Source organism: Prinia subflava, chromosome 10 (assembly GCF_021018805.1).
Source record: "Prinia subflava isolate CZ2003 ecotype Zambia chromosome 10, Cam_Psub_1.2, whole genome shotgun sequence".
NCBI classification, from domain to species: Eukaryota; Metazoa; Chordata; class Aves; order Passeriformes; family Cisticolidae; genus Prinia; species Prinia subflava.
This window is the reverse complement of record NC_086256.1, coordinates 29,644,132-29,668,416: the sequence shown is the minus strand read 5'-3', so window position 1 is coordinate 29,668,416 and position 24,285 is coordinate 29,644,132. Positions and strand designations below refer to the sequence as shown.

General features: G+C 41.7%; 1 protein-coding gene across 1 annotated transcript in view; it reads right to left on the bottom strand.

Moving 5' to 3' along the window:
• DNM3 (dynamin 3) overlaps positions 1 to 24,285 on the bottom strand; it is a 164,634-nt gene that overhangs the window by 32,699 nt on the left and 107,650 nt on the right. The window contains exon 16 of the mRNA XM_063406686.1: positions 16,677 to 16,788. Within this exon, the coding sequence (XP_063262756.1) occupies positions 16,677 to 16,788 (112 nt within the window). The remainder of the gene's footprint in view (positions 1 to 16,676; positions 16,789 to 24,285) is intronic.

Genomic DNA, 24,285 nt, shown 5'->3' with positions numbered 1-24,285 from the left:
CTATGTGACAGGATGATTTCCATTGGGTTCCTCAGACCATGCTTTCACAGACAAACTTCTTGCACCAGCTTTCTCAGGTGAGAGAAATCTTACTGCAGAATCATCATTCCCTCCTAACCAGGGCAGGAGATGGGAATGGAAGCAGTGAGGGAATAAATTGCTACCTTCAAAAAAACAAACCAAAACAAAAACCCAAACCAAAACAAATAAACCCAAATAAACAGACAGACAAAAAAGGGGAAAAAACAAAGCTATGCAGAATCCCCTGAAATTATCATGGATATCCACCCATATCCAGACATCAGCTCCCAGTAATGCTGCAGCTCCTGCTACTGCCCCTGGAGTGGGTGCAGAATCACAGCATGAAGGTACCAGCATGGTACTTGCCCCTGTGAACAGCAAGTGCAGCACCCAGACTCAACAAAATGAGAAGAAAATTGAGTACAGGCTTGTTAGTCAAACCATGACTATATGCAAGGCTTTTGATCATGCTTCTAAAGAGAGACCTTAAAGAGAATTTTAAAAAGAAAAATAAAGATGGCAGAGCATGCCAAACTCAGTAAGTTAACTGATTCTCCCGACTAAAGAAAACTTGACAGATCTTTGGTTCAGCAAAGTGATACCCTTAGGACACTGACAAATAAGCCTATAAAGATGAGTCTTAATAGTCTAAAATAGTCTAAAATGAAAGAATAGTGCAGTAAAACAACTCTCTAACAGATAAATAAGTTATAATGTGGAAAGAAGAACTAGCAGCCTGGAAGGATTTAATCATCAAAGTGTTGAATGGATGGATTTACTGAAATAAAATAGCATAAACTTGCCAGTTAAATTTGACTCTGCTCATTAGACAGAATTGCGAGGTAGTGTCAACACAATGGGAGATTGCACACTGTCCTGGAAGACACGGGTAACTTCAAGGATTGGAAAAACAGAAACAGGATCAAATCAGAGCTATATGCTGACAGCTGCTTCACGGGACAGAGAGCTCATCAGCTGGCAAAAAAATGGAAAGGAAAGCCCAGGCACACGCAACTGAGCACCAGATGATTCCAAGACACTGCTGTGGTGTGGCCATGGAAGGAGCACTCGTGCTGGTGCTCTGTTCTGAGCAATGCATGTCCAGTAGAGGTAACACTGGTTTTGTACAGGGCTGATGGAGGAGGCCAGGAGACTTTTGGTGACAGATAACACTTGACACACCCCCTGTTCCCAGGGCTGCTGTGCTATTTCCTTAAGAGTCAAATGAAAGTGCATGGTGAGAACAAGAGTATTTTATTTTCATGGCATCGAAACTGTTTTTCAGCCTCCCCTGGGTAGAGCAGTGCAGACTCTGAGAGCCCTGGACAGTTAAATTGGAATAACTCTGCCTCTTATATCAGCTATATGGCCCTCTTCCTTCCTCCCCCACAAGATCTTTGTCCATGTTCCAAACCATACTCCCCTGCCTTCAAGCTGGAGAGGGCTCAGCAGCAGCTCTCACGTTAAGCTGGGGAGTATATAAGGGAGGAAAGAGGGAAGGTATTTGGACAGTGCTCTCCAAAAACTCCTGTGCACTCACTGATCCACCCAAAGCTGCTTCTGATGGTTAGTGGAGCTGGAAAAAGAGGAAATGTGACCTTTGGAGAAGACTTCTTTTAGGCTATTGGGCAAGGAAATTATTGTTTGAGCACTTTCTTCATATGGCTGGAGAAGCAGTGCACGTTCCACAGGTGTGTGCAGAGCAAATTGGGGAGCCTGGTCAGACTAGAGGAAAGCAGCAGTGAAAGGAAACAATTCCTGCCATTTGAAGCTGGATTTTCCCATTGCTGTCTTCAAACTGAAGGATCAGTCCTGTGAGTTTTCACCTTGTGAGAGAAGAGCAGGCAGCTGAAAAAGCAGGTAAATAGCTGACTACAGATCCTGATGCTCCCGTGGGCTGCTGGTTACAGCTTCCATGAAATGGAGGAGGGAAGGAAAAACTTTATCCAAAACCTAAAATTAAAGTGATGAAAGTAAGTTGGACTGGACTATCAGTACTAAGGACACTTGAGACAGTGACCATGTCTGAGACTGATCTCATCTAACAGAAGGTTGCTTTAGATTTATTGGAGAATGAAATGGCACACTTGAGGATTTGCTCCTCCAGCTAAAACTCCATACCTACCTCACGGAAAGTTTTGGGGTGTTTATCAGAAGGGGAATGGTAGAAAGGGGTGAGAGAGAGGTGAACTCCTTAAAATATAATTTGTTTTCTGACTACCTTTCTTTCCTAGGAAAAAAACAAAAAGGAGTACATCTTAAATTACAAGCATACAGACAAGCGCTCTCAGCCCCAGAAATTCATCCTACACGTTGATTAATGATCCAACTACTAGAGCTTTAGCATGACAAATGGGCCAGGCTTCAAATGAAGATTGCCTGTAGCTAATGATGCAGTGGAATGAACATTTTCATTCCAGCTAAGCCATTCCTGTTCCTGTAAAAATAAAGAAATCCAATCTTGGGTTATGAAAAAGACTCATCGAATTCTGCATAATTCTTGGGTTAAAATAATGCTCTGCATCTTAACAGATCTGTAAATACAGAGAATGTTACCTGGGAGGTCAGACATGATTACACACACGTACACTGAGGTGAGGTCAGGGAGCAGAAGGGAAGTTGGTAAGTGTAGCCTAGAATATCACATGTATGGGCGCATTACTGAGTTAGTAGATTTAACATAGCTCCTGTCTCAGGCTCGAAAATGTAAAATGTAATAAAAAAACCCCACAAGGAAGTGCAGTGGGCTGCACAGCATCTGCCTGGCGAGGCGGCTGCACAGGCGCAACTTGCCCGGAGATCTCCTTGTGGTTCAGCCCCTGGCGCCATCAGTTGGGCTTGAACTCAAAAGCTGTGGAGGAGGTAATTAAAAGTGACTCTGCAGCACTGCTGCAGCCACTGAGAGAGGGTGGGAATGGATTCAGGCATATGCAAGGGAAGGGATGTGTCTCTCCAGCTCCAGTGATTTCCATTATGGAAACACAGCACTTTACAGCTTTTAACCTTTATGCTGCTGAAGTCAACTATCAACATTCTTTAAAATTTTGTTTTCATTTCAGCACATGAAATGCAAACTCTAGTTTGAGTAATGTCAACAGCACGTTCTCCCTTAAACCACAAGGAAGGTGCAGAGTTGAAAAAGCAGCACAAGGTAGAAAGCTGAGAAGTGGAATTACACACACGCAGTGATCCCCACCAGCACGTCCGCTGGCCAGAAGAGTGATTTTCAAGACCATGGAACTCAGAGAGAGTGTGAGGGAAAGCCAGGAGGTTCAAATCATCCTGCTGGCTGCAGGAACAACCATTAAAAGAAATTAAGAGGAAAGTCAGAACTCAGAAAGAGCACAAGACACTGTGTTCCAACTCTAACCAGCTGAAGGAAAGTTTATATAAAAACAATCACTTCGTTAGTGACTCATAAGGAAAGAATCCCTGAGCTTTCTTCAGGGAAACCCCAGTAAATAACATGTCTAAAAACACATTGAGATGGTGCTGTCTGTTCTGTTACAATATTCAGTCCACATGATAAAACCTTTGGCAGAAGAACAACCTACTGAGCACAGATCCTTTTGGGAAACCCAAGAAGAACTGCTGTGGCTGCTTGCTATGTCTGCCTCATATTCCAGCTCTTGTGTGACATATCTAATGCAAACTGGGAGAAAGGGGAAGGAAAATGCTTTTTGTTAGAGCTCCTCTGTTGACTACATGCAGGTGCACTCTCAACATAAATAAGTGCCTGGATATCTATGTATTCTGCAGGTTTAAAACTAAATGTTACATTCAAATATCCTGCCATACCACATCCAAAGACACAGAGTGGAAAGGTCGCTGCATGTCTCTCTGAAGCATCTTATCAGACACACAGCAGGCTGGGCAAAGAACAGTCCTCTATCCAAAGAAGGGATGGATATCCTTTGCAATGTAGAACTTCTTTGGTTAAGAAGGTTTTTTCCTTTTATTTTCTTTCTTGGTTGTTTTTAATTAGCACAACATTTTGGAAGTATGTGTTTTTTAAGCATACCTTCCAGCAAGAAACTTTATACTCAGTAAATTCATAAAAACATGAGAAATCCCAGTGGTTTTCCAACAAATGACCAGATCTGAGCACTGTGATGTCTGAACTTGGACTGACTAGGAAATTCCAGGTATGAGTATGGACAGAAACATTCTGTGTCAAGCAGAGATTATGTTCTATAGCAAAACCACTTAGTTTTGCAGATATCTAAGAGGACTGAGTGGGAATCTGGGAACAACTTCTTAGCAATTTTCCCTCACTCTCTGATGAGCTTTTAGTCTAAGCGTGAACGTGGACATTCTGTTTTGCACTGGAAAGCTCCCCTGACCAAAGTTATACCTTTACATACTGAATAGAACATGTTTTAGTTTATTCTCAGCTGTTGTAGAGTCATAGCAGACTCCAGAAACTTTCCAGGTTATAGCCAGAAAATTGTAAAAAAATATAGAAGGTTGAAAGCACTGAATAGTCATTCCCAAGGGGCTGAGAAGTTGCCATAGTAAAGCAGTGTTTTTACTCAAATGCTCAGCACAAAAACAGTAGCATCATCAATATCTGAACTGTAATTTTCCATTGTCAGTTTGGGGTTGAATTTGGAAGGAATGAAAATCTTTCAGGTATTTGTGACTATAGCTTAATGTTCTTGTCCATGTGATGAAACATGTTTTATAAAAAGCTATCAAACATCATTCTGAAGGCCACCAATACTGAAGAAGCATGAGCAGCTGCAAGTAAGATAAAAGGAACTACTTTAAAAAGGGAGAATCTTTTAGATCAAGTAAACCATTCCAACATCCCAAATGGACAATTCAACTAAAAGGAGACTGAAAAAGCCTCTAGCAGTGCATGAGAGAGGAACAGGTCACACTGAGAGCCTCACTAGAGAAAAGATGTGTATTTAAGTACTCCATTGGAGATTTAAGTTCCCTTGCTTTACTGCTCAAAGACAATTACCTAAGAATCTGCCACTTCCAGGGACCCACTGTCAATGAAGAGACAGTGAAGCAGTTCACAGCCAAGAGATCCAGACTCGGAAGGAATAATCATTGATTATTCTAAACACAGACTCCTAAAAGTGCAATTCCCCAGTAGGAACCCATCAGAAAAGAGCAGAATTTTGATGGGAAAATGTTGATGGTTATATACACTGAAGGAAGCCCATCCAGTGTGACTAAACAAAGACATTAACAAGGGTCTTGGAAAATACACACACACTAGTCTTGGGTGTACAAAAGGAGGGAGAACTTCATATGCATGCCTACATCTAGGACACTTCACAAGGATTATTGATGTTTTATCACTTGAACAACTGACTCAACGCATGCTTTTGGGCAATCTTCAATCATACTCTAAGCTGAGGTGGTTCCACCATGCAAGGATGGACACTCAAATCAACAAGTGTCAAATTTCAGAGAAGAATTGAGTAGGATCTAGGAAATAATCAGAACAGGAGGATTAATCCCCTTTATATTTAAAAGACAAGCAGAAGGAAAATCCTGCATACTCAAAAGATGTTGGAGTGAGGTATTTTTAAAGAATAAATATCCTTTGCTAGGCAGACCAGTGCCAAACAGGTAGTATGCCCCGAAACTCTATTTCTAGAAGCACTCTAGTGCTAGTGACAAACCTTTAACAAACAACACTGTCCTGCAATAATTCATTGATTCTCTCATGTCATTCTTGGACTGCCAGGAGCCATGTTCTTACTCTCAGTTTGTAAAATGGGATCCTGGTCTTCAACTGCAACTTCTAGACAAATAGTATCTATTCCCAATATTAAAACCAGCTGCTGGAAAGGCATCATGCTGGGGCTTACAAAAGAAACTGTACAAAGAGGGAGCTCAATAAAAGAAATGGGACATGGGGCAGAAATCACAGCCCCAGTGAGACAAGGACAGGGTTGGTTTTACAAAAGAAGAACTTTATTTTAGTAGAACACTAATCAACACTGGAAAATGCAGTGGAAAAACCCAAACAGTCCCCTAAGTCATGCAACACTAAGGACAACACCCCCACTCACAACAGGTGAAATCCTCACTCTCTGGAAGTGATGCCATTGGCTTCCCCATGCCCATCTTCCAGCCTGTCCATGACCCAGGCTGGCTGAAATGAAACCATTTCCGAGCACACGCGTTCACCCCTCACACTAAGAGGCATTTTCTGCAGAGCAGTGTGTAACAAAGAGGGAGCTGGTATTTTCAAACTACAAAGACAACTGAAGGTGAAGTTTCCAAAGCAAGAGCTGTGATTTTCGCCACATCAAGGGCAGAACAGGTGGTGTTAAGGACTGCAGACAATGTTGCATTCTGGTCTCACGAGAGACCATCACCTTTGTCGAAGCCATCAGCTGAGAAACAGCAAGGAACTCTGCACACAGAGCTCCTTGGTGCACAGAGCTGATACAAACACATCTCTTGAGTGCCTGCAGCCACATCTTAGGGCACAGGTGATCTGAAAGAGAAACTGAGCTTTTTGAGGATGCCTGCCCTGTATGCAGCTGCAAAAGTGGATAAAAGCTAAGCTAAGCAGACCTAAGGTCAGTCCTTAGGACAGCTAAGCACATTCTCACTCACACTACTTCTGAGAATTTGCTGTTTGAACAGCCAGATAACCATTAATAACTATAATTTAGAAATAGGGTACAGCAGTTTTTTCCAGACTGCGGTCGTGAACAACTGCATATTTGTACACAATGCCAGCAAAACACAGCTAGGGACAGCAGGCCTGTGACTGGGAAGGCTTGTGCTCACTTACAAGAAGGTTCCTGCTTCTACTGAAGAATATCTAGATCTGAAAATTGAACAGTATTAAACCAAACTGCAACTGAACATGAAATTACATTGCACAAGTCTAATTTTTCTCATGGACTTTATCTTCTATGCTCTGGGTTAGTTGCTTTACTTGATTTCCATAAATGCCCTTAGGTTTGCTGCCACCTAGTTTAGAAACCCCAAATGTTGAACAGGTCAAGATAATACTGTGCAGCAAATGCAACCAGAAACTCTGAATATCTGCTCTAAAGGGTCTGATAGGGGCCTGACACAGTGTGTTACAGCTCTTGGTAATTTTGTACCCATCCACCAATGAGCTTCTACCCACCTCAATAATGTGACCTGTTATCTGAACTCAGTAGCACATACAATGGCACGTAATTCTCTCTTTTAATTATAAATAACTTGCTCATGGAAGAGGAAGAGCAGAGGTTGAGTTTCAAAGAAAAGAATATAAAGGAAACAGAGTGAGATCACCTATTTCTTAGCTACAGAAACAGGGGCTTCAGGAACAAAGGTATGAAAATCACCAAAAACCTGCATTGATCAGACACCTCAACATGTCCACAGACAGCTCTTCCTAGAGAAATCACCATTCTCCAAAACTGCCACATTTGATAGATCAAGTGTCATACACCAAACAGAGAAGAACAGGGAAGACATCAGTCAAAGGCCACAATGGAGGTGGGAAACTGAAGCTGAGGAGTGACCTCAGAACAGGAACACAACATCGTGGAAGGAGAGTTACATAACTAAAGAATGCAGCTCCAGAATGGAGGCTTTTACACCCATAATATGGGCCTTTATTCTGACTCTGCACATGGAAATTAATTACAGACCTGTCTCCACAAAAAAAGGTAGGTAGAGAAGGTAAAGAAATCCAGGATGAACTATGTGTCAAAGTAGGCATTGCATATCTTCCTTTTAGTCCAAAACAGAGTCAAGGAAAGCAACATTCAGTTTCTTCTGATCATCTCATTTTCACTTCTAGATGAGAAAAAAGGAGTATCTGGCTGTTCACCAGCTGCCCTCCACCCTCATGTCCAATGATGACATTTCCTGTTACACTGTACATGCTATGGAAGAATGAGCCTGGTAACATTTTTGGCAGAAAAAAAATTCTAATTTTATTTACTCCTAATAACTATTCACCTTTTGTGCAATTACTGACTTGGAAGACAAGGAAGATATTTTAGGATTGTCCCCAAATGCTGTGATAGTTGTGTGTTTCCTCTTCTGTTCAGTCCCCCTCAGGGGGACTAAAGCAACAACCTGCCCTTCCTGACTGCAACTGTTCCAAGCACTGAAGCGCCAGGAGCTGCAGCCTGAGCTCCAAAGGACCTTTGTGGCTGAGATTGGTGCAGCACAGCCCAAAAGGACCTTCCTCTCCTCCAGCCAACTTTCAGTGCTCATTGACCAGGTCTGGGAAAGCACCCTAAGAGCTTGGCCACCCTCACTGAACGTCCACAGTGGGGCTAACATTCATGCTCCATAACCTGAAATTTCACAGCCAGAGAGCTTTCACCTTTCTGCAGAGTTTCATCAAAATCCCTCGTTGGAGTGGAAGTGGTGCAAAAACTAGCTGCCCCATAAAAAACGAAGAATTCAAAAATATTTTCAGTATGCAGATGCCTTGCCAAAAGCACAGTAAAGAGCCCACCGTGAATACATAACAGAAATAAAAAATGTTTGCTCATTTCTAAATTTCCTGGAGTTTGCTTAATGTCAGCAGCCCCAGCTAAGAGCAGGAACATAAAACCCTGTGACAGCCACTGAACCCCCGACCCTGGCCAGCAGCTTTGTCAAGACTGGGTTTGGAATCGTTCAGAACATCAGCCTGCATCTTGTTACACTCACTGCAACTGATGCAATCCTGTGACTCTCTTCTCCCCTGGACATTTTTAACTCTCTCGGGACAGCAGCTATTTTACTCTTACAGGAATATGAACCAGGGCTGCTCTGTTTCTTTGGGAACATTTGGGGAACAAGGTTTCATCTAATTTTTGTTTGAAGTAGTAAATATTTAGGAGAAGCAGAAGGTAGCTTTCATCTGAAACATGCTTTCCCATCCTTGGAGCAGCGAGGCAGTGAGAGAGGGACTGGAAGACAGCCTGCCATTTCCTCTCCTCCCTGGCTCTTGGACTGCTTCTGACCCAGCGTGTGTGCGCATGCACTCTCACCCCCTCGGGCTGCTCTTCTGCACCGGGACTTCCTTGTAAAATCCAACTCATCTGTTCGAAGCAATGACTGAAACACTGTCTATAAAATTATGGCATTTTTCCACTTGAAAAAAAAAAAAATTAACACTTCATTTAAAGGTTATTTTTAAACCTAGTTGGCTTGAAGCCACCTTTAGTCCCAACTGAAGTGAATTCTTCTTTTCCTAGAATTCAATGCTTTCCTTTTCTAAAATATAGTAGTTTAAAAAAGTAAACTCAGTAAATGCAGAGTTTACATTTCTGACTACACTGTTTTGCCCTCTGACATATCAGCAGCTTGCTTTTCAACAAACCCAAACAAGTCTTTACTTTTCTCCTTTAGAGACTTATCCTGAGCAGGGACTTGAGCAACCCCAGAGCAGAACCACTTACCTCCAGCCTGAATCTGGCTGGGGCACTTGCAGAGCATCACCACAGCCAGGAACAGAGTTGTCTTGGAGGGAACTGGAGCCCCTTCAGAAACATGGCTAGACTTGAAAAGAAAGCACCAGAGCTTTATTCCAGTGCAAGACACCTCCAGCTTCTGGCACTGCACCTGCACTTACATGGAAGAGCCAAGCACGAAACACATGAACTGAGAGCACTGTTGTCATATAAGCAGGGAGAACGAGGGTCCTGACTTCACTGTGTTCCCATTTTCCAGGACTGTCTCAAGAGACAGGAGGATATCTGGACTTCTTGATGAAGCAGCTGATCTCAAATCTGGGTTTAGTAACACTAACTCCCCTTTCAGTACAATACAATTTTTTTTTAGAAATGGGCAGAGTAAAGAAATACTTCAATTTATGCCATTAATATGTCACCAAAAAGTACCTGAAGGACAAACAGGCAAACTGATCTGACAGGAAGAGTATATCTCTTCTCTTTTCAGCAGGATTCTGCTTTTCCTAAGAGAAAATTCAAACTAAATTACACCGATTTTATATTCAGTGACCGTTTGTATGCGCAGCATTACCTGCACTGTGACAGCTGCACTGAGATGTGAATATGGAGTTTATATTATAAAGTCCTACACATTCTGTAAAGGATATCAGCAAGCACAGCAATGCAAAATAATTAGAAGGCAAGAAATTTGTAGTCACTATCTGTAAAAAGTAGTTTAAAGAGATTTTAATTTTCCAAGTCAAAGCTTCTCAAGTCCGAGCTCAGCATTTACATGTTTGGTACTTTGAATCAAGTAGAAATTATTGGCTAACTTGGGGCTTAATGATGACAAAGGAAAGGTGACTTTTTATATTACAGAGTGGCACTCAAGGTTTTGAGATTTTTCTGTTGAGTGCCCAGGGATTCAGAATCAAAATTTCATAAGGCCCCAGCGTCTATCTACTCTTTTAACCTAACAACATTAGAAGCACATGGAGATGGACTCTGGGAGAATGGTTCAGGTTTTGTTATAATTTTCAAACAGCAGTGTCTGTAGGGCTGTTTCAAGGGGATTTGTTTTTTAAATGAGGGTAAAGAAGATGCACAGAGTAAGCAGCATATCCTCAGTGGTGGGTTAAGACAGAAGCTCTCAGCTCCTCTGTTTTCAGTAGCTGGGCTGAAGCTTCAGAGCTCTGCACAACTGGACAATTCTGCACTCATTCGCCATGCAAGGCTGTGGAGTTCAGTGTTAATATTAGCAAAACGCAGCTTGCCAACATGTGCTTGCTGAATGAGGTAGGTCTCCATTACCTCATTCTACACGACCCTTTTACAGATTTTATCCAACAAAGCTTCTGAAGATATATTTATCTTTAACCATGTGAGAAATCTCACTTACAGTAATGATTGTGCAACAATAAAAAGTAAAAATAAAAATGATTAGTAGTCCGCTGATGATTATAAACCCTCTTCACTTCCCTTCCTCCCCCTTCTTCTTACAGACTCATTACTCCAATGTTTATTTTTACTTTTGTGAGTCCAAGAGTGCAAAGCTAAAGGCAGAAGTATAAAAGCAGCCACAGTCTGAACGGATGGGTGAGTACAGGATGGCAGGATCCAGTGTATGAACACCACACTGGGCAGCACTGGAGGAGGGTTACAGCTCTGGTGGCAACCCAGGAAAGCTGTGGCAGTAAGGACGGTAAGGAAAGATTATGCAGCCTTTTAGCATGAAGTTGCATTAGAAGCTTTAAGACACTGTCATCATTCTCAATCTGCCATTCCTCTCTTCCCCCTGAAGCTCTCTGGTCACCTCTGAGGTTTATCCATGCCATTTTCCAACTTCATTAGGTACAGAAATCTCAAGAGAATTGTGGGGTTTGAGCCTCTGCAGGCAGCTGCAGGGTGGTTCTATGTGTCCTACTGGGATAATGCGATCTGACTCCAGCAGGAATGATCTGTGTGAAGGAGAAGGGGACATAGAGATGGTGAGACACGAATCCTTACACTGAACTGGGTCAAAGAGAAAGATCAGGGTGGTTTCCTGGAGATTTCTTTTGTAGTTATCTTCTGGCTGGCAACCCAGACCAGATAGAGGATGTTTCAGAACATCCAGCAAGAGCTGCCCTTGGCTCAGAGTGAAGGAAGAGTTAAGAATCCTCACACCTTACAGGTTCTCCTCTCCCTGCTCATGGGCATCCTGCTGAAATCTGTCAGCTGTTCTGGTGCTGACCTCCCTGGGGTGTCCCACAGCTCACAGCTCCAGAGAACAGAGCTGGTCCATGCAGCTCCCAACCTCCAGACTCAGTTTGTGCCAGCCCCAAGGGCTCAGTGGTGTCCCATGTATCCCCATTTCCCTTAACAGAGCATCTACAGTGTCCCATGAGATCAGAGCAGCATCCACTGCAGCAGCAAAGCCTGAAGCCAGCATGTTGTAAAGAAACATTATAAACACTACCTTGACATTTTAGTGTACACAGTTAACATTTACATTTCACACCACCTCCTATGTAAAGTCCCTCTCTCCATGCCATCAATACACCAATTCTCTTAACCCCTCCCCACCCAATACTAAGAGCACCTTTTCTCAGGCAGGCCAACAAAACAGAGTATTATTTTTGGTGCTTCTGAGCCCAGCCACTGTGGAGACAGGAATGGTCAAAAACTGGTTAAAAATACAAAAATTAGAAGCAGACAAGATTCCCCAATCTTCAAAACCTTTAAAACCCACCTGGGTCTTTCCTAAATACCCCAGAAAGCTTCCAGCTCACAAAGAGATGCTACAGGCAATATTCAAAAGCTACTTTTAATGTTTGCTGTGAAGAATCTTTTGATGTTCTAGATTTATCTTCTTAAGGGTTAATATACCAAAACAGGAAGGAGGAGGGGGAAAAAAGTCACAAAAACTCTACAGAGGTATGACAAACTCTCTCTGCATCTTATTCCAAAGTGTGACGTGTGCAACTTCCATTGTTAAGCTCAGTAAAAATGGCATTAAAAAGTCCTAACCCTGGGAACTGCATGATTTTTCATCTATCAAATCAACATCAGCAAAACTGTCTTTTTATGTGCTGCTTACTTTCAAAAAAACCCCTACCACGCATATTTCAGTTCTCCCTCTCCACACCCCACACCCTTCTGCTGCTGTCCAGCTGGAACACATCAAGGGTCTAGAAGCCAAGTCAAATGTTGACCCCACCCTCCTCCATCCATTTTAAGGCACCTTCAAAGCCAGTACACTGATCTAGTTCAGCTTAGCCAACAACGCCAGCAAATCTGTTATTTAAGACTTTAGTGCTGGGTTTTTATAACTGCCCATTAATACAAGCTTTGATGTATGGTCAAAAAACCCAGCTGTAATGAGTTTCATCAGACTGTAGTAACCTTTCTTCAGAAGGTCTTTATTACTATACCTTCATAATCTTTGGGCCCAATACTTTTATAGTATCATTCTTGCTGAACCTCCTTAAAAACAGCTCAGCAACACTTAACACTCTTTCCCCAAAATTAAAACAAAGAGCCATTAATAGATTTTCTTGAAGACACTTTTGCACCCACATTTTTAATCACATTTTGCTGTTAAGAGCATGCAGGCAATAGCTGTTACAAAGTTCTTCAGACAGGATACAAAAGGATTTTGCAAAAGGACAGACAACTTACTTTGTTGCTCCCCTTTGCAGGATGCAGCACGGAAGAAAGAAGGGAAAAAAAGAAATATTAGTTATATTTATTTTACATGCATTCAGCCTAACTTGAACAGTTCTGGAAATGGCTCAAACCAAATGAGGAACTGAGTCAGGGAACATTCATTGAATCCTGTAGTCAGACACCTCCAGGAACACAGGACATTCGCAAAGGACTGAAACGTTCAGCAGAGCTGCTTCCCTCACTGCACAAACATTCTGATCTCGCGCTCGATTCCTGCGGTGGAAATCAGAGGCAGCTCCTGGGAAGTCGGTGGATGCAAATACAAGGGAGGAGAAAATGAAGCCTGAAGTGATCTAGGGATGGGATGGCAGCCAGAGGGATTTCGTGTGTTGGTAACACCAAAATTCCAGTACGCAAAGCAACCCCCTAAACATCTCTGCTGAGCCTTCCACAACAGCCATTCCCTGCAACTTGCCAGCGAATGGAAAGTGTCAGGATTCAAAGCATTTTAAAAAGCAAATATCGAACTTTTAGATTAGTAACAAAAATAGGGAGGAGATGGCATTGGGGGGGGCGTGGGGGAGAAGGAATGGGCGGTGCTAACAAGGTAAAGTGTGCAGAGCAGGTTACGACAAACATCTGGGCTATTATTTTGGTTTAATTGTGAGTTTCGCCATGAACTGGCATGAACAGTGTATATTATACAGTGGGAAGCCAGCCAAAATAAACACCAGCCTACACCAGTTGAGAAATACAGTCTGGAAGGGTTAGTCACAAAGTTGTAGTCATTTTTTAACAAAAAAAGGAGTTTTGGATGCAGTGGTCCAGAAAGACAGCAGTAAAGTCAGCTGGTAAATGGATATCCCATTTCAAAGTGAATTGGCCACAGGATGATTTATATCAAGCAAGCTGACTTGCATATGGGTTGGAAAAATAAAAACACTGATTCATTGCTATCTGGGTGGCTGTCAAGGCCCACGGCCTGACACGGGCAAATGGATTTCGGGAAGGAGGTGACTTGGCAAACTGCAAAGGATTCAGGGGCTCACACAGCAACGCTGGGGGCTGATCACAGCTAATTCATGGGACAGTGAATATATGGGAGCTCACTCACTCCCTGCATCCCCGGGGGCACAGGGACAGGGAAGACACGCAAAATGAAGCAAGGAAATGAAGGAAGGGGGTGATATATGGCCTTTAAAATATGAATGATATTTGCTTAGGCAAAAGGAAAGATTATAAATCTAGAACTCTGGACTTTAGCTTGCAGGATTAAATGAGCAGCAGAGACTCCATGTTAGTGGCAGCAAGTACTGAGCCCCATTACCACTGTAATCAAACAATTGCAGGTAGCACTACTACTAAAAAAATCAACAGAAAAATGAATATTCTTAGTTGGGAGATTTGCCCTTGGTGAGAATTCAGAATACATCTCTTTAATCAGTGCCAAATTCCTATTTTTGCTTTAGTTTTCATTTCTAAGCAGCAATTTTTCTACTGCTGGTGCCAAAGCCTGGATACTCAGAGTTCCCTGCTGTGCCCTAGAGGTAAAAGAGAGCAAGAAGTTCGGTCTGGGAAGGGACTAATGCGCCTCTTTGCCTTTTTAACTCTGGGATCACGAAGCTGGGGGGAAGCACTGAAGTAAACTCAAGTTGCTGCCATTTCCTGGCAGTCCCTCTTACTTAAAAACATGATCTCCGAATCTTTGGAGGAGAATAAAAGACTGGGGGGTGTCTCTATTTTATATTGTCGGAGAAAGGTGTGAAACTGAGGAACATGCACAGGATTTTCATGAAATGCTGTTCATTTTTATTTAGGATCCACTGGATCTTCTAATGTACCCGAGCCTTAGAGATTTTGCTTTGCAAAATTCAAAACTCTTAACAGTGGACTCACAGTCCACATTCTAACCTCTGGTTCTTTAGGAATAAAGTTTTGGAGGCCTGGAGTAGCACAGCACATCTTTCCTGAACAGCTTGATAAAACTACTGGGCAAATTTCAAACTACAGGCATTTGGAACAATAATATTTACCCTTTTTATAATGTAAAGATAATTCCAGCCCAAAGGAGAACTGTATTTTGACTCCCTTCTACTTTCAAGGAAGTCTCTCATCTTGCATCTAAGACTCCTTTGACAGACCAACTTTAAACAAAACCAAGAAGTCTTTGTAAACATATTTTGAATACCAAGTATTTTTAGGGGGAAGGGAGAGACAGGAAGACAGAAGAGAAGTTCAGAAATCCAACCAGCCGGTCTTGTTTAAGGATAAAGTACCAGATACACCAATATGATAAAACCATCGCAGAATAAGGGATCAAACCAGATGCTTTTGTGAAATCATCATTAAAACCTAAGCAAGAAAACAACAAAGTAATACAGTATATTGGTTCAAATAATTAATTAACCTCTCATAATAAATCCTCATTAAGGATTCCAATATTTTTAGGTAAGAACAGATCTACTGGAACAGGCAACATACTGAAAAGTCACCAACATTGTTTTACGTTTTAAAGGTAAAGTCTCAGGTACCTGGTAGGTCTGCTAAGTGCATATTTGCACTGTTCTCTAGAAAAATCATCATCATTACCATTGTCACTGTTTATTTCTACAATAACTGGAGAATCCAGCAGTACAAGAATTTCTTATTTTTATGGTAGTCTTGAAACTTTGTATGAAGAGAAGAAGCTGAGCTTGTCTGCATGAATAGCTCCTGGAGGAGATGCAGATAGAATTGCACTGGAAGCCTTGCAGGCATCACAACCATAAGGGAAGAAAAAGATGAAGATAAAAGCACAAAACCCTGGACTCAAGGAACCTGGCCTTCCTATGGAAAACAATCAGGAAGAAGAGCAAATTCATCAGAACCAAAATATCTTTTCTCAAAGCAGATCTTCTGCCGAAGGCATCCAGCACTCACTGCAGAAAGCTGAGCTGTGCATTACAGAAACTTTCGAAGGCTCAGATGCCAGGTACTTCTGCTAGTCAGCCTTCTCTTTGGATACATCTCCTCAAACCTTCACTTGAAGTAAAATATCAAGAGATCTAGGTCCAAAAAATATTAAATGGTAGCTGGACATATTCTGTTTCCCAACTTTCTGTCATTTGTAGTAAATTAATAGAGGCTTTTTTATTGTATCCTGTTCAATTTGCTCCACATGATGATTAACTGAGTAAAACTGCCTTTGGAAAGCTTTAGCATGTGTTTCATACACAAAAAATGATGCAGTGAATAAGTAAAATAAATATACATGATTGCCTGGAATGCTTCTGTCAGTTCTGTACTACAGAGCTTGAGGGAATAAACTCTTCAAAGCACATCTTTACCTTAGAAAACATTAATAGAAACAACGAAGCTCAGGAAACCCCAAATTGCTCAATGCTTTTACTACACAGATCCAATGAAAAACATGTTGGAAGGTTTGGTTTGTGGTTGGTTGGGTTTTTTTACATTGAGGTTTGACGCACAAATTGGTCTTAAAATATTTCATTATGAATATTTTGGAATTACCACAGACTCGTACAATGAAAAGGCTGCTCTTTCTTGAGGTATCTGCAGACACTGTTTTCCCAGATGATACAGCTGTTTTTTTGACTCAAGGAGAGCAGCTACTGGCAAACCAGTGAGCTTTTAACTTACTGAGGATTTATCAGGATAGACACCGGCTCGTAGCAGAGATGCCTTCCAGCTATCCACCTCCTCTTGGGAGTCACAGGCTAGCTCAAGGAAACGGTAATCCTTGTAAACATTCCTAGAACAAAGAGCACCACATTGTAAAACTAGCATTTTACTACTCTCTATCATGCACACAGCATTTTAAATTAAAAATCCTTTGGGATCAGAAATTACTTGGTAATTGTTTTGGACAACAGACTTTATGGGACAGGTGCTTGTTTAATAATTACATGGAGTACTTAAAATATCTCAGAATGTTACAGCACGGCTCTGGAAATAATAATCAGCTAAAAGCACCGTGAAACTACTTAAAATCAATTTTTCTGCTTTTGCTAAAACAGAGCATTTTTAGGGAAAAAAAGGGCATTGTGATGAAGAGGACAAACACATAAGACATGCCAACATAACCAGCACAGTTTGTGACAGATTGTTGCTGTAACCAATAAATACCAAAATCATCACTGATGCAACTTCTCATGCTAGCAAGTCCTTTCAGTCCATTTTATATCCTTTTTAGCTTTTAGAAATCATAAAAGAGGAAAAAGCCAGCAATGATAATCAAGATATTTTTAAGATATTTTATGTCTCTCATCATAGTAAGAAACCTGGGACGTGTTTAAATAAAACCTCTTACAGGTAGTTCACATAATGAGATAAGTACAGGGAATCACTTAATGGAAAAAAAGAGAAAGGAGGATAAAAACATCTGTAGGAAGGTGGTACTTGTGAATTCTTCAATAAACAGAAGAGATTTTCCCCTTACGGTTTAGCCATTAGTTTCTCAATTCCAATTCTATACCCAGGCTAGATCACTGTACCTTTGTCAGCCAACAGTCTTTTTAGGAAAGGCCATGAGCTTAGCTGAAAAGGGTTAGGAAACCACATTTTTGCTAGATCTTAGCAGCTGCACAAGGATCATTCTTCCATCCCAAGCAGACTGTTTTCTTCCCTTAGCAAGCTGTGGAGGAGAGGGGCTGCTGGAGGCTGCTTCATTCTCAGTGACAAGGGGCCCTTTTGCTTCATTGTGCAACTACAGAGATCATTTCTCCCACATATTTTGAAGGGAAAAAACCCTGAATTCACTCTAGAACAAGGAAATAAACCTATTATTGTCACTGGCTAGACACATTTCTTTAGCATTCAGGGACTGGTGGGATTTCACTGCCACACTGCTGGAACACAACTGACTTGATGTAATTCCCCCTCACAGAAGTGATTCTCTTAACCAACAATGCCACCAGGCACCTCACAGCCTTGCTTTTTAGGGGAAGTCCCAGGAAACAGGTTAAAAAAGGCAAAAAAAGTGTAGTTGAACCTGAGCATGAAGCAGCCATGACACCATTTAAAATAATTTAAATTATCACCTATGGAACCACAGTACAGCAATGAGAGCACACCCACTCTGAAGAGAGCAAAATGAGGCATTTTTTAGCAGACTCACAGGTTGAATTCAAAACTGCAAGGAATAAAGGACATACTTGGATTTATTTCCTTATGCTGGTGACTCAGTTCTCACCAAATTCAAGGCTTGTACTACTCCCTTCAAAAACCCAGACTGGAGGTGCCACCAGGGCATTTCCTTCTCACAGACACCACCCCAAAGGTCACAAGGAGGCACTAATAGGCCTCATCCCACAGTTTATCCAAAGCCACTGACACGATGAACAACTCTGTGGATTCTTTCATTGATTGAGAAATTTATAATTAATCCTTTTTCCTCCCTCACTCCAAAAGTACTAATCCTGTCTTAAGGCTGGATGACCTTATCAGATGCTGTTACCCTTAAGCTAAGCAAACACCTCAATTTTATTCAATTTGCAATATTGTGGAACTCCAAGTCAACATTTACTGAACAAAACAAAGAAGTCAATTAAAAAAAAAAAAAAGAGAGAAGCATTATGAAATTGCCAGAGAAAAAAATGCTTTAATTTATTGTCAGGAGAAACTTTTACTGAGATAAGCTTTTCTGGCTAAGATAACGAAGCAGCTATAACTTTGAAGAAATAGGAAGCTGAAATGGTAAAAGGGTACTCTCAGCAAAGATGACTAAAAATAACAATAGAGCAAATAAAGGCTGTAAAACACAGTGATAGGGAAGTTCCAAAAACACTTATCTGCAAGAGCAAAACAACATGACACCAGCTTGTGAAAACATTTTTTCAGGCCTGTCATGTTATATATTACACTTTTTGGCATTTTGTGGCTTGCTCCAACCAGCGTGGTTGTGCGAGCAGGGACTGCAGCCAAGCACTCTGAGCACGTGGGAGCTGCCAGTCCTGCGTTATCTCTGTGTCAGGACTTCTCCTGGGGCTAGGGACGCCTCATGGCCCAGCAGCTGATGTCTCCAGATCAACCAGGCCCTTCTTTCTCCCTGTAGGATCCGAGAGCTCTTTCTTGGTGCAGCTCATCCTACCCCACCACCTCTGCCCAAGGCACAGCACGTGTGAGGAACTGAAGGATGCACACCTGAGTGCTCCCGGGAACGTTGCAGGGCAGGTAAGGGAGTGCTTGTCTCCCAGCTGGCTTCTTGCTGCTAGACTGCCCCTGCCTGTTGTTCTCCCAGAAAGGCTGACAAGCATAGGAACTTTCCAAAGGAAAAAAAAAGCCAAGTAACTTTTTTCAGTAACTCCTGAAAAGAGTGTGCTCTTCTCCTCTCACCAGTGGAATCTTACAAAAACATATTAACATGTTTTACTCATTAGGAATCCACGGGCGTCTCATGGAAAGCTGTAAAAACGTTCTTGACAACAATTCAGATTTTCTGGTTTTTTCTCTCTTCCACTTCTTAAAATTGCTGAAGATATCAGCACAGCAACAGTTCCTCCTCAAGGCTCACCTACGTTTCTCCATGTGGAATACTGTGAAATCATGTTCTCACTGTCACCTCTATAGCAGCTAAATGGGATGTTAGACATCAAAGACTGACAGAATAAAGGGTATCAGCAAAGATGAACTCTCAGCAATACCAATCCTATTGATATTCAGGCATCTGTAAACCTAAGGGACCGCAGAAACAAGACAGATACAGAAAATGGGAACATGCCCAGAAGAACCATTTTGAAATAGGATTTCCCTTGAACACTTAACATTTCTGAAATGTTAACACATAAAAGAGGAAACTGCAAAGCTGTATGCATCTACCATATCTACCTACTCCACTTCCTCCTGAAGCCTCATCACTGTACAGGAGTATCACACATAATACATGTAAATATAACTGTAGTGGCACTACTGGAAATGAACATAGTACTGATAATACTGCCTTTTTTTCCCAGAGTGAAAAACACAAAAGGCTACCATTTGTTATCTGCAGATTTTATTATACTCTAGATAGATAAACCTCAACTTGGAACTGCAGTTCCACTAAAGTACAACACAACTGCTCATGAGTATGAACAGACAATTGGACTAAAACCATCATTTCCAGTTCTGGAAAGGTTCCACACTCAAGACGTGCCTTCTCTAGGCCAGGCCCATCACCTGAAAGTCCAGCAGCCACCCAGTGACTCTGCTTACCCTACAACTTCTTCACTTTATTTTTACCTTGATTTCTTGATTCCTTTCCCCTGTACATTTCAGGGCCTAATACAGAAATGTCCATAGGTGTTTCCTGAACTCCTCCCATCATAAAAGAATCCTAACAGAACTGAATGAAGGTATTTGAAATGCCCAAGAGGAAAGTGAGAAATGCCAGATAAGTTTGCAGAGTGACCCAGCTGTGAGTTACTGCGAGTTCCCTTCCACCCAGCCTGCAGCCCGGGCTGTCAGCAGTGCCTGGGGCCGGCCTGTCTGCCCATAAACCAAACCTCTGCAGTGCAGGCCAGGAGTGAAAATCACCCACAGAGAGCATCACTGGGCTTCCCTCCACGCTGGCTGCACATCACACCACTGCTGCCCATCCAAATGGACTGTATCTCCTGGGATTCCTTAACTCTAAGAGAACGTTGAATATTTATCTCCAGCAAACCTAGAAAATTTTGAAGGGCAATCACTGCAGGCACATTACAAGCCCAGTTAACATGTGTGCATATATATTAATGCATACTCACATATAATCATGTGCATAGAAAGCTTTTAGGCTGAGCTGGATCTGGATTTCACTAGACAAAGTTGTACTGGATGTGCATGACATTTCTTTTTATAGAGAGAAAATACAAACCAAGATTAATTAAAATTGCATTTATTCTTGCCAGTGTGGGAAGAGACAGAACAACCATTACACAGCAAGAATACTAGCGACATTTTTTAGAATTAGGCCTATAAACTACTTGAATCCTCCAAAGAACACAAACCCATATTTAGCTTCAGCAGTCACACTGACACAAGAGAAGCTACTCACAGACTGAAAGATAAAGGAATATCTTCTTTTACAGAGATTTGAAAGTGACTTTCTGTAAACATTTTGTCTCGATTAGAATGGAAGCAGAGTTGAACATTAGAAATCTAGAACTAAATGCAAATTGGTCCCATTTTATTCCATGAAAACCACAAAAGATTCAATTCTTAGGTATTTCTTACTTGATTGAAATTGAAAACATACATAATATGGGTTTAATGAATAGTCACCTAAAAGGAAAAGGGGAGAAAATAACAGAATCCAGACAATCCAGCTATTGGGAAAGGTAATCATGGATGAAATTGTATGTTCTTTATCTATTTAACCTGCAGCTCCGCTGTGCACACTCTGCTTATTCAAATTTAGTCTTAGGCTGTGATTTTGGACACCTGTAATTGCACAATGGCTGGTTTGAGTATATGCACTTTTTTTTCCCAAATAAGAAAGCTCATAGATTTTGAAGAAACAAAAATGGCCATCTGCTCTGAGTTAACAGCAACGACTAACATTTTCTATCAAGGCATACCATTCCAGATCACTCCAATGTGAATGCTAATTAAAATTAATTACACATGGCTCTGAAGAATCTTTTTTTCTTCATATGCAGAAAAGCCAAGGAGACAATCTCTGAGACAATGTCATGAAATAATAACACCCAGAGATTTTGCCACCTACGTCATGTGAGTGCTCTCCCAAAAGCATACAGATCTTTTCAAGTACACACACCCCAAACACACACAAACCCCCACAATTAAGGTGCAAATGAACAGAAGATATGCTGCTCAGTATATAGGCCAGCCATGGCAATGAAGTATCTCAAGTCCTATATGTAACCCAGAACAGAAATGCAGCCAAAACTAACACCACACAGGCCAAAATCCACAGTAGTAACAGTGACTGCCACGAAAATATTCCATAAGTCCCTGGAGGAGAAGGTTTGATGCCTTTGGCGGTGAGGGATGGAAGCCTGGTTTGGAATCTGCCTCGGGGCCACACAGGCACAAAAGCTGCCCCCAGCTGTCAATACTTGCACCATACTCTCTCTTCTTATTTGTCATGCAAAAAATATTTGTCAATAATGACAAAAAGAATATATTACAGAAAAAAAACCAACCAACCTTTTTCTTTTTTTTCCCCCTTTTTATTTTTTTAAGGGAAAGCAATTGGCAAAAAAGGCTAGCTACTCCTTGGGTTTGCATATTTTTCCTGTTCCTAAATATTGTCCTCTCCAGCATTTTAGGAGTTTGTTTAGAAATGTTAGCAGCTTTTTTTCTGGATTAGATATGTAGGGCTTTTTAATTAAACAAATTCTCTCTCTTCCATGTCGAACACAGAGGGCTCTGAATAGCTTACAGTCCAGCTCTTCCTGGGGCTTAGCTTTCTGAGTAATTCAAAAACAGTAACTAAACATACATCTCATTTTAGGCTTTCTCCTTTAGCCTGGCTTCTATCCAACACCTCCTCTGACCCGGTCTCCTTTCACTAGTTCCCTTTATTTTGGCTCTTGCCCAATTTCCCTTATATATGGATAGCAGTTAACCAGTTGCTGCCCGTGGCCAGAAATTCAGTATTCAAAAGCTCTAGTATATTTAGAGTCCCAGAAACAACTTGTCCTCCATCCCCTTCTAGACAACACACGGCCAACAAGATCTATCCCAAATATGCAGTGATGCCTTTCCCTGAGTAGACACAGTGTAATTTCCTGGGTCCTAGCAGACACCACAGTTCTGTGCAATATGATTCCTGACAGACAGAGTGTACTCGGGAGTCAGCAGCTACAATTCCTCATCTGGCAGTTCTATTTTCAGTGCTATTGTGTGCCCTCAAAGCGGCCTTTTGCTCGCTCTCCTCTGGACGTTCATCTGTTTGTCAGATCAAAGATCTGTTTTTACAGCCAGGCAGCTCTGGCGCAGGGATGGCAGATCCTGTCCCAGAGCCTCATGATTACTGAGGGACATTTTGCTCTCGGGAACCCATTCTTGTGAAAGCAAAAGGAACAGTTGTGTGCTTTGCTCCTCACACCCCTCTATCCCACAGAACCACAGAGGTGAGGAAAGCGGCGCCGTTACTTGGTTTCATCTGGGTCCTGGCTGGGCAGGAAAGCAAAACACAAGGAGAACTGGTGGCATCTTCCTCTGCAAGGAAGGCAGAATTTCACACACTGCTCCTGCTCCTTTGGCTCTGAGGAAAGGAACGAGTCTGAAGAGGAGCAGAGAGAAGCTGCTCATCAGGGACTCTCCACCAGGCAACCCTTCCTCACTCTGTGGTTGCTACTCCCAACATTGGTAGGGAAGGCTTAAAAATTCACCAACTTAACAACCACTTCGGCCTACTACCATTTACAACCCCCAAATCCGGTACCTAGTGGAATCCTTACTCCTATAAAAGAGAATCCATCTCTCCAGAGTTGGAGAAGAGTTGGAAAGAAGCTTTTTTTCTCTGCTTCTAGCATAATGATGTCTTTTTATTCAACATCATTTCTTTAATTAAATGGGAAGTATTATATAAATGGAGTTGTAATACAGTAATACAACAATTTCTTGACCAGTAAATCAGGAGAAAAGTGTAATTACACTACTGCAAAGGCAAGATTACTTGAGAACAACAGACAATATGTCAAAATAGTACCTCATGGATCAACAGGGCAAGATGATGAGAACTAACGACTGCTTGCCCTTCTCAGGGGAGATGGAGAGGGGACCTAGACAGATCCTATGGGGAGACACATTTAATACTACAGTTCCTGTCCCAGGCCACAGTACTTGGACAACAGAAAAAGAACCAGTAAGTGAATAATTTTTACAAGAAGTAAATGGAGAATAAATCAAGTATTTGGAATGAAATCCTGTAAGGAAAGTAAATTTTCTGAGAAGGACAGAATTTGTTTCTTTGTTCTTGAGCTCTGAACAAGAGTCTTACCCACTCAGCAATGAGAACACAAGGTAATATACTGAATGTGAGCTGAGAAGCTGACAAAATCCTCTCTTCTCGATTCTTAGCTCTGCCTAGAATGTCAATCAGTGGCTACATCTACACAACTTCACAGTAAGCTCTACAGCAGCACTGCAAACATTCTTTCTTTTCCTATAGCATAATTATTTTTAAATCCTCAATATATTTGATCTCTTTTTCCAGTCTAAAACATCCCAGACTTGCCACGAGTTTCCTGTGGAGATGGTTAACACAAAATAGCACTCACTTGACAGCTTTAGGTTTAGGTACACACTGCTTGAACCC